This window comes from Vipera berus, assembly GCF_964194415.1.
Source record: "Vipera berus genome assembly, chromosome: 4".
Taxonomy (NCBI): domain Eukaryota; kingdom Metazoa; phylum Chordata; class Lepidosauria; order Squamata; family Viperidae; genus Vipera; species Vipera berus.
Genome location: NC_138206.1, coordinates 32,331,460 through 32,341,470, shown reverse-complemented (window position 1 = coordinate 32,341,470; position 10,011 = coordinate 32,331,460). Strand labels below are relative to the sequence as shown.

Sequence of the window (10,011 nt, the reverse complement as noted above, 5' to 3'; positions counted from 1 at the left end):
TGCCACAAAGAAGAGGGAGTCAACCTATTATCCAAAGCACCTGCAGGCAGGACAAGAAGCAACGGATGGAAACTAATCAAGGAGAGAACCAACCTAGAACTAAGGAGAAACTTCCTGACAGTTAGAACAATTAACCAGTGGAACAACTTGATTCCAAAAGTTGTGAATGCTCCAGCACTAGAGGTTTTTAAGAAGAGACTAGACAGCCATTTGTCTGAAATGGTATAGGGTTCCTGAGCAGAGGGTTGGACTCCAGGATCCGTTCCAACTCTTTTATTCTGTAATTCTGTAATGTTTTGGTACATATTTGCAAATTCCCTGTTTGCTTCATCATTGTTACCTTTAAAATATATATACACACAATAAAGATGAATCATAATAGAACATTGGGATGTAGGAATTGTTTTGCTTTGCTATGGTGGCAAATGGGAGGTTTTAGGATGTTGCTTACTTTTTAATGTTATTGTAGGTGGATCTCTGTAGTATTGCTGCTATAGTATTTGGACAAGGATTTTAATCTTTCAGGAAAAGGTGATGAACTATTTTACCCAATATTTTGACCTTATTTCTATGATGTCTTCTATCACTACATTGCATAAGTATAATTCCTAATTAATTTAGAACTTAGAAAATGCATATTCGCAAAAAAGAAAACTTAGATTTGGCCTGAACCAGAAATTTTTATATTGTATGGGGATAAAAAAGCAATTACTACTACTACTACTACTACTACTACTACTACTACTACTACTAATAATAATAATAATAATAATAATAATACTAATAATAATAATAATAATAATAATAATAATAATAATAATAATAATAATAATAATAATAATAATAATAATGAAGTTGGAAGGGACCTTGGAGGTCATCTAGTCCAACCCCCTGCTCGGGCAGGCAACCCTATACCAATTCAGACAAATGGCTGTCCAGTCTCTTCTTAAAAACTTCCAGTGTTGGAGTATTCACAGCTTCTGGAGGCAGGTTGTTCCACTGATTAATTGTTCTAACTGTCAGGAAATTTCTCCTTAGTTCGTTTCTTGTCTCCTTGGTTAATTTCCATCCATTGCTTCTTGTCCTGCCTTCAGGTGCTTTGGAGAATAGCTTGACTCTTCCTTGTGGCAACCCCTGAGATATTAGAACACTGCTATCATGTCACCCCTCATTATTCTCTTCATTAAACTTTGTTAAATTACGAACACATCTGCTTTTTAATTGTTTACTTCAAGATTAACTATTACTATTAAAGCAATCTTATACGCTTCCTTAAATAAATGAAATTTACTTAGTCCAGTATTTTATTTCTAGCTATTTAATTAGATAGCATTTCTTATTCAAAGACTTTCTTTCTGTATTTTTTTTTAGTTATGCCTCATATTAACTCTGTGTGCAGCTTTCTGGGTAAGTAATCAAATTTACAATGTGACTGATAATGTCTTGATAAAATTATTTGTAAATAATTGTTTAAGTTGTAATTATCTTTTCTTTTCAGTGGCATAATAAGGGGCTAACTATCCTCTTTTGCATTTTACAATTCTTTGCCTTGGCATGGTATGTATTACCTCATTTTTCCTGTGTGCATAGATATTTGGCAATAATTGGACGTTCTTGTGGATTTAGGAACAAAAGCCTTTCTTATATCTCCATAGACCTTGAATCCTTTTCACATAAAATATACCGTAATGAAAACAAGATATTTTCCCCTAATCCCCTAGGAATTTTGAAGCCATTGCCTTAAGTACGGTACCTATTTTTACTGGATTTCACATGAGAAACCACATTTGCATATAATGTAAAGGCAGTGATTTGCAGGATTGCATGAACATTTTATCTCTTACCTGATGAGATTTGACTCATTCTACATTTGAAGGCCTGGTTATTCCTGGCATATGAATCTTACATCTAAAGTTTTATTAAAAAGTCAGTTTGGAGTAATATTTAAAGGCAGCAAGTTAGAAACTAGGAGATAGTCCACCCCTAGGTACAAAACCAGCTGGGTACCTAGGCCAGTCTCTCTCTCTCTGTCACCCTTCACGATCCTAGGAAAAGGACACTTCCAAAATCTTGCAACCCCCCCCCCCTCCCATGGATTAGTCCAGGGGTAGGCAACCTTGGCTCTTTTATGACTTGTGGACATCAACTCCCAGAATTCCTGAGCCAGCATGGCTCAGCATGGAAACCACTCCATTTCTCCTCAGCATGGCTGGCTCAGGAATTCTGGGAGTTGAGGTTCACGAGTCATAAAAGAGCCAAGGTTGCCTAACCTTGGATTAGTCCATAGTTTATTAATTTAAAATCTTCAAAGTATTTTCCAGTAAAACAAATACTTTGTGGGATTCAGAAGCTGAACGGGGCCATACTGAATAGTAAAGCAGGTTTCAAATGAATATATTAACCATTTCCAAATTCTTCTTGCAATAGTGAAAAGGACAATAAGTTAGTTTAAGGTACTAAGCTCGTTTGCGCCCCGGTTCTTTTAAAAAAAATCTGTTGTAATCTTTAAGTTACACTTATTGAAAATATGAGTTTTTCTTGCAAACAGGACTCAGAATTAAGCTTCTACCCTAAATCCTCCAAATATGATTAATAGGATAAAAACAAATCAATATCACCTAAAAGAGAAATCAGATTCCAACCGAGATATTATGAGGGTCAAATAATTTTTCAGTTATACTCATACTCATGCCCAATGATATCACTGAAAATCCAGATTAAAATTTCCTTTTTCATGTGAAGATGGTAATTTAGTTAAAGAAAATAGTCTGCCAATCCCATAAAAACTTTCTCAATCACTTATTAAGCTTCTTAAAATACTGAAGATGAACTGATATTGGATTTTATACACTTGCATATGCATGTATGAAAATCAGTTTAGATGCATTGATTTTAACATTTTTCTTTTCTGTAAACTGATTAGTATATGCAGCCATCCATACAAATATGAACAATAAATCCATTCTTATGGATTTCCTAAAATAATTTGAATCTGAATAAAAACATATTACTGATTTGGTTGAATAACCTACTAATTTAGCAATGTTGAACCAAGTATATAACAGCAATCTATGTTTAATTCCAGTCACATTGATACCCCAGATCTTTGATTATCTAATAAAATAGGCCACTGTCAAAGTGTATGTGAATGGAGATGAATTTCTTTCTTGACATAGTTTCTCATTCCCACTAACTCTCTTCATCCAATATAATGAAAAGTTCACATCATCTGTATAGAATGAAAATCTATGGGGAGACATAGTTGTGGCCATATAATACTTACATTTTTGTTTACATATCTTTCCACTTGCAGTGAAATATGATATTACAAATGTTCTGACAAAGTTCATTTCTTGAATGCAGAGCATTTATCTCCTTGATCAGCCATGGTCAAAGCGACACAGAGAAAGTTCTGTTGCCCTTATTCCCTGGAATTTCATCCCCCTGTCCCTGAGATTAGTCATTGCTACCCTAGAAGTCAGCCATATATAAATTGATTTTAAAATCAAAACAATGCTTAGTCTTAGCATATTCCAGCATGGCATAACTTGGCATACTGCAGTATATCTCTGCTGCCCAGCATTTGCATTCAGTCATGTGTAATGTAGCCTGTTAACAATGTTGGATTGGGAGGGGAAGGTGATTTTTTTTTTGTACTTGCTAATGAAGGAATTTGTGCTATTCCTTTTCTAGGTACAGCATTTCTTACATACCATTTGCAAGGTAATGTTGATTGCCCACATTTGTTCATGGAACAAACACATTTCTTCTGTAATGTGTAATTTAATGTAATTTATTAATTTTAATGTAATTTATCTTCTGCATTTGGGCATTAGGGTTTAATTTCTGTATTTGTGCATTTTGATATTTATGTCCCTGTTCACCGCCCTGAGTCCTTGGGGAGAAGGGCGGTATACAAATCAAATAAATAAATAAATAATAAATTTGTATGGGTTGGAAAATCAAAATAACCTTAATGAAATGCTGTCCTGTGTGCCAGAAATCCAAGAATTATTTATAAAAGCTATATACTTCCTGCCAGGAATGACCGGAACATGACTGTTTTTAGTGAAATACTGCCATCCGTATAGAGATTTGCTTTACAAGTGAATGCTGAAAAGTTTTAATCATTATGACAAAGAAAGATGAAAAAGGGAAAGAACATGGAGACTTATAGGTATGTGATTAATTCAGAGAGTAGCACTGACAGTTCTAACTAGTTTGGAGAAGAAAAGGATTGGGAAATATAGAGTTATGATACTAAGGACTTTCTGGATAATAAATATCAAGACTATTGTTTGTCAGGATTTCATGGGAGATATGAGTTTTAAGATAGGATTAAAAGGAAATACAGAGGGAGTTTGTTTAGTGTGGTTGGTTTAAATAAGGTAGCTCCTAGGTTCATATACCACCTTAAGTCATAATTGGATTTGGGCTTAGCAAATCATTGGATTTGGGCTTAGCAAAACCCTGTCAATTGTAGTTTTGTTAATGAACTGTACCTAAATATATACTGGTGTTGTGTAAATCTAGTCACCCTTAGCTTCATGAGCATTTATTTCCACAGGGATGCTGTGAAAAAATGTTTTGCTGCGTGCCTCACATAACAGGTAAGCAAACAACCTAATATCTTCCAGAAAATACAGCAGCTGGTAGGTTAGAGTAAAATGGTTATATCCTGATTTTCAGCCATGTTCATCTTGACTTATAGCAAAGAAAAGGTCTCTACAAACATTTGGAAGGGCCCTGGAGAGAGAAAAATGTTTTGACATTCCAGGCAGCATTTTTGAGGTAGTTTGAAAACGTTATGGAAAATTCAGAAGTACAGAACACAACACTGAGAAGAAATGATGTGTATTGCAATAGCTTAGGAATCTGATTTGCTGGCCAGGTTGGGGAAGATGGGCAAGTCCTCATCAATGTTCTGTTAGGCAAAGTGGTACTTTCCAGAGTGCAGCAGATTTGGGGAAGTCCATTGTAAAGGAGATGGAATGTTGAGGCCATCAGCTAATAAGCAGATGGAAGGTTGGGGTATTTCAGTTTCTTACTATGTTATATTTCCTTTATTACGACTGCCCTTGGGTTGTACTGTTATCTGGCAAGAAGGCTTCTGTCCTCCGTTTTAGGTGGGAGCTTTGGGGCCAGGGAAGGTCTGAGGGTATTAGGCAAAGAGGAGCTGGATTTGACTCTGGTAATATCCAAAAGACAGGAATTAAAAGGGTGCATCCTCCATTTTGTTTGTTAGATATATTTTTTCCACTCCAGGGAACATGGAGTTGAGGATATATTTAATTTTTAAAAAATAATAATAATTTGGAAACAGTCCCCAACTCACTATGAGGATTAAAACCCTAAGTAAAACAAGTTTATTAAGATGTAGATCCCTTTAATTAATCTCTATATAAAATAAGGCAGTTTTAAGGATGTTATAATACCTATCTAAATGTTCCCATTTCCCTCAATTATCACTATGGAATAAGCAATTGCAGATGTGATGTGGATATTTTACACCCATATCATGATGGGCAGCAAAAACTATGATCTTTCTAGTTAGCAAACTTTGTTTTATTTGCAAAAGCTTTTCTTCATGTGTGTTCCAGTCTGAAGACATGTATCAGCAGCAGCTGAATTGCAAACTAAAGAACAGATTGTTAGAGGGATGCAATTTTTTTAAAGAGGAGTATGCATTACTGTTTATTCCCAAAAAAGAATGCCTTTTGTTAGTGCAGTTAATATATTCCATTACCAACATTCCTGTTTGAAACTGCAATACACTTTTTAGAAAAACAGTTTTTTACCTCTCATAAGATAGATAATTAATGGAGAAATTGCTTATAAAACTTTTGGTTTGGCTACTTTTTGCAGGCTAAGTTGGCTATCTTTTTACATTGAGGACTACAACACCTGCACAACCAAATGATTCTTGAAACAGCACACACCTGCCTAAGAACAAAGCATTAAGGTCTTAAGTTAATATGTGAATCAGAAGACAAATCTATTATATATTCCCCTGAAGATAACACTTTTTATGAAAATTTCAAGATAAATTGTGTCTCGTCTTCACTTGCAAAACTAATACTTAATGTATGCCACAAAAATCTTTTCTTCAGGTGATTTTATTTCAGAAATAAAATGTATATCCTAATTGTGAAAGGGATGGGATTAGATTTTACTACTTTCTATCAACCAGTTTTTATCAAAAAGTTCAAAGGACAGATTACATTTTGGAAAACATTAGCTAGTGAATTTTTCTCCATAACATACTTTTACTTGCTATCAAAAGAATATTCCTAAAATCATGATTGCAAATTGTATGAGGGAAGTTACTGGAATTAATTCCTTACTTTAAATTGTATGAATTACTGTCTGTCTAGCAAGAAAATCAGTAATTAGAGAAAAATAGGAGTCATAAAAATAGATAAGATGAATTCTGCAAGCATTTTTATTTATGGACTTTTACACATATGGCCTTGAAATGAAATAAAATCTAGACTTCTGCCTTTATTGCTGACTTAACATTTTGAAAAAAAAATCCTCTCCTTGATGCCACTGTAGTGCCTCCCTCATTTTCATTTTCATGTTGGTCAACTGCACGTACAACTCATGTTGTACAACTCTACAAAGTATCATAATCTAACTGGAGAGACTTCTTTTATCATCCTTTCTTTTCTTTCAATATTTTGTTTGGTTGTATAGTTTATCACTGTGGTTGGTCATAAAAGAGGATCATATTATGTTTCTTGTTTTGATCTCCCAATAGGATAGTATACTGGGATTATTTATACTGCTGGATGCTAGCATATTGATAATTTTTGCTGCATTCATTTTTTCTTCTTAATGTATTGGCATATTCCTTGATTATCTCTTGTAAGAGGTAAAATTAGTGTGTGTACATGTTAAGAATTATTTGAGAGTTTTTGCAGTTGGTTTATCTTGATGCTGTGCTATGCTTATTTAAAAAAAAATCCAACAATTTTGCCTTTGGTGGAATTCATGAACTGTAAGCATTTATTGCCAAAAGAAAAATTATATACAATCTACGTTCATTATACTGCCTGTTCTGATTTCTTTTGCCTTTTGAAAGAGACTAATACAGGATATAAGAGCACAGAAATTTCTCAGTGAGGAATAGCCACTGATTTTGTACAAAGTGGAACCAATGTTTGTATCTGTCTACCTAGTTTAATATAGCTTCTTTGATAAATGTTGTTGGTTGTTTTATTCCAGAGATCTTGGAAAGTTAATTGTATTGTGCTGCTTTCCAAAAGCAAGCATATTTATAGATTTGTAAGCTTGATATTTTTAAAATAATTCACTTTTATTACAACTCTCATTATGAGTGAAGTACAAAATTGTGTACACTGACTGTAAATGAATACAGTAAGACAATTCTAAGTAATGTATTAAAATTAGGTCTGCAAGGCCTCAGTTTTAAGAAATGAACACATATGTTTCTTTCCTTCATCTGCTTTTTGTGGGAGCATTTAAAATTATTACCTTACAATATAAAACTGTCCAGATCTGTACAGTAATTTTTTTTAATATCTTCTATATTTAGGTATATACATTTAATATGTTTTTATAGTGAATCATTGTGTAGTTATTATTGATAGTGGTAACTGCAAACTCTCTCTTACAGTAGACGATTGTGGCACAAGGGGACTCCTGAAATACAAAAGTCAGAATTTCACTTGATAGTGCCTATTCCTGATGCATTACTGCAACATTGAAAAAGGTTGGGGCCAATATTCTAAAAGATACAAGTCTCTCACTTGTTTCAGAGGTAAATAGTGGTGGAACAGGATAACTGTAAGCTTCATACATTCTGTATTGGTTTTTAGGGTCACTTGAATATAAATAAAGTGGTGAGAAATTATTCTATAAACCAGGGGTAGGCAACCTTGGCTCTTTTATGACTCATGGACTTCAACTCCCAGAACTCCTGAGCCAGCTCGTGGGATTTGAAGTCCATGAGTCATAAAAGAGCCAAGGTTGCCTACCCCTGGTATAAACCTAAAGGATTTGGTGAAGCTTGTTTGATTCTTCCCCTCCCCTGGGATTTCCTAACTATGTAAATTCATTCTTTTGAATACCAGCTGAGATCATCTTATCATTTTCCTTGTTAATGTCTTCAGAGAATTGAGTTTAACCTAACATGTTTTGCTGGTACTGATGTGAAATGTATCTTAATGTGTATTTCTTTAGAGTAACAGAAGGGTAGTAATAGAAATGCTGGAAGATGCAGACATCCACATTAAGGAATTGATAACTTTATACCAACTGCTGGATTGGATGCCACTAAGTCATACAACTACCAATTTCTGCCTTCACATCTTGCTGCTTCATGTTAGCCTGCCCCAACTTGATGGTGTGCAAGTTGAAACAAAATCCCCTAACTTTCTAATCAGCATGAAGTCTTCACGGAGTCACCAAATTGGGAAACGCTGCTTAAGATTGGTAGCAAATGAGAAACAAAACCCTTTAAGCCCTTTCGTACAATTTTGTACAATATGTATAAGAGGAGGTGTATTTTGGGGAGAGACTAAGATAATTCTCACAAATTCCAGTTGCAATAATGTCCTTGCTTACAGAATGTGAACTTACTAGGCCAATAGTAATATCTTGTATTTTAAGACAAAGAAACACAAAATGCTCTATTTTGTCTCTTAAATTATTATAGTACATATCCAATATTAATAACAGTCCAATAGTAACTGAACCTTTAAACTCAATTTGAGTAGCTTCCAATTTTTGGCACTAAATTCTTGCTAGGTATATTTTTAAATATGTTTGATGTAATATTATTAAAGGTATTGAACATCTTGTAAGAATATTATATTTGAGTTATTGCTTTTCCCTGAAAAATAAAATGCTAAATCTGTATTAAGGGAGCAAGACACTGCTGTCTTGGTATGGTTATATGGCCTAAGTTTTCAGTTACCTTTTCTCTGAGCCAATGTTCAGCCTTTATGTTCTAGCAAACAAAGAATAAGAATATTTTTTGTAATTTTTCCCACCCCCTTCATGTTGTCAGTTTGTTAAAAGATTTATCTTTGTGCATTATTACTGTACTCTTATGACAAACTCTACCTTAATTGCAAGTATGCTAGTTGCATGATCTAAAATATTTCCACCACTAAATATAAGTAACGTGGTCTATTTGAGGCTGTATTGGAGGTAAAGTGCCTACCTCGGTACCACGACCCAATCATGCTAGCAGCGATTTCCATAATAATTAGAGTTGTGCAAAATGTTCAAAAGGGATAATTTTGAAGAGTACACGGACTGTAGAAGAGTGCAAATGAATCACCCCTCTTCAAATTATTAAAACAGGTTGTGAAGTTCTGTCTTTAAGCTTTGCTCAAACTCTTTGGCTTGAAGCAGTCATACAAGGCTTGTGAAAGATACAGCTACTTCAATGACCCAAAGACAGGTTCTTCTTTCTGTAACAGCAGGAATAACGCATCTCAGTTGAATGCTTTGCAGAACCCTTGTAATAAGCTATTGATTCTTTTGTTTGGAAAAATTTTCCATTTTTGCACACTGGCTTTTGTAACCTTTTCTGCGTGCTGGAAGTTTTGTTTTCCTTAGAAGAAAATATCTTTTGAAAGGAACTCTTTTTCAGTACTATATCTTCTGTAATAAAAATGTTTTCACAATGCATGTGTGTATTGTGTTTTTAATAAAGTCGACTGCTGAAAGGTCAGAGTTTTAAAACTTGCTACTGAAGCTATATCTTCGGAGAACACATTGCTGTTGTCAATATGCTGTAATAGAGATTATAAACATTCTTTGAATTCAACTATTTTGAAGCTGAAGCTTTGAATTTCTCTGTTGAATTTGAAGCTAGGAAATGAAATTTTGTAGAATCTAGAAGCAAGGAAAAAAGTAAATAGTAAAACAGAACAAAAGAACAAAATTATTGGCATCACTGTACATTTTGGTGTTTTATTTAATAACAGGATACAATCTTGCCATTGTGAAAATTGAGGTAAACAAATGTTTTAGAGT

General features: G+C 34.0%; 1 protein-coding gene across 3 annotated transcripts in view; it reads left to right on the top strand.

Moving 5' to 3' along the window:
- SFT2D2 (SFT2 domain containing 2) overlaps nucleotides 1-9,698 on the top strand; it is a 17,525-nt gene extending 7,827 nt beyond the window's left edge. The window contains exons 5-9 of one of the 3 annotated variants that reach the window (XM_081326695.1): nucleotides 1,372-1,407; nucleotides 1,499-1,557; nucleotides 3,694-3,723; nucleotides 4,568-4,610; nucleotides 7,643-9,698. In XM_081326695.1, coding sequence (XP_081182821.1) covers nucleotides 1,372-1,407; nucleotides 1,499-1,557; nucleotides 3,694-3,723; nucleotides 4,568-4,607 — 165 coding nt within the window. In that variant the 3' untranslated portion in view covers nucleotides 4,608-4,610; nucleotides 7,643-9,698. Of the gene's footprint in view, nucleotides 1-1,371; nucleotides 1,408-1,498; nucleotides 1,558-3,693; nucleotides 3,724-4,567; nucleotides 4,611-5,865 lie in introns of all 3 variants that reach the window. The other 2 variants (XM_081326696.1, XM_081326694.1) reach the window with 2 other exon arrangements.
- The last annotated feature ends 313 nt before the right edge of the window (nucleotides 9,699-10,011 follow it).